General features: G+C 36.2%; 1 protein-coding gene across 1 annotated transcript; it reads left to right on the top strand.

Annotated features, from left to right (window-relative positions):
- The first annotated feature begins 310 nt into the window (after positions 1 to 310).
- LOC106475291 (zinc finger BED domain-containing protein 5-like) lies at positions 311 to 838 on the top strand. Its single transcript, XM_013935984.1, has one exon. It carries the CDS (start codon positions 311 to 313, stop codon positions 836 to 838), a length of 528 nt encoding a protein of 175 aa, XP_013791438.1.
- Positions 839 to 927: the final 89 nt, after the last annotated feature.

The raw sequence follows: 927 nt of genomic DNA, 5'->3' as shown, positions 1-927 counted from the left end.
TCCCTAGTAAACTTGGTAAACATTTTAAAAGTAAACACTCTCATTTACAAGACAAACCCACAAGTTATTTTAAAAGAATGTCCGAACAGCAAAGAAAAGCAGCTGATTCTTTTAAAAGTTTAATGACTGTTTCTGATAAAGCTCAAATTGCTTCTTACCAAGTCTCAGAACTGATCGCACAAAATATGAAAGCTCATACTTTGGGTGAGTCACTTATTTTGCCTGCTTGCCAAAAGATTGTCAGTACGATGTTAGGAAATGAAGCAGCTATGAAAATAAGCAAGATACTGTTAACAGGCGTATTTTGAAAATGTCTTCTGATATTGAGAAAAATGTATGTGGTAATAAACTCCAGTGTTCTGATTTTGCACTGCAAGTTGACGAGTCAACCGACATTACCAACAAGGCGCAACTCATAGCATTTATTCGTTTCATTAACGAAAATCAAATAACAAATCAGTTTCTTTTTTGCAAAGAATTAAGTCTGACTACAAAAGGTGAGGACGTTTTTAACATCCTGAATAACTACCTTGATAAATGGCAGTTATCGTGGAAATCGTGTGTAGGCATTTGCACAGATGGAGCTCCTACTATGATAGGCTGCAACAAGGGTCTTGTATCTTTTATAAAGGAACAACACGAGAATGTTATTGTAACTCATTGCTTCCTTCATAGAGAGGCCTTGATGTCAAGAACATTAGGAGAGGATTTGGGAGAGGTCTTAGATCAAGTTGTTCAAATGGTGAACTTTATTAAAACAAGACCAGTTAAATCACGCCTATTTGAACAGATTTGCACCAATATGGAGTCTCAACACAGACGGTTCATCGGTGTGTAAAAGTTGAGGTGGCTGTCAAGAGGCAAAGTACACGAGTTACAACAAGAACTTATCACATTTTTTGAAGCAATGAAACAATCTCATTTTTG

Source organism: Limulus polyphemus, unplaced genomic scaffold (assembly GCF_000517525.1).
Source record: "Limulus polyphemus unplaced genomic scaffold, Limulus_polyphemus-2.1.2 Scaffold8361, whole genome shotgun sequence".
Taxonomy (NCBI): domain Eukaryota; kingdom Metazoa; phylum Arthropoda; class Merostomata; order Xiphosura; family Limulidae; genus Limulus; species Limulus polyphemus.
This window is presented reverse-complemented; position numbering and strand designations above follow the sequence as displayed.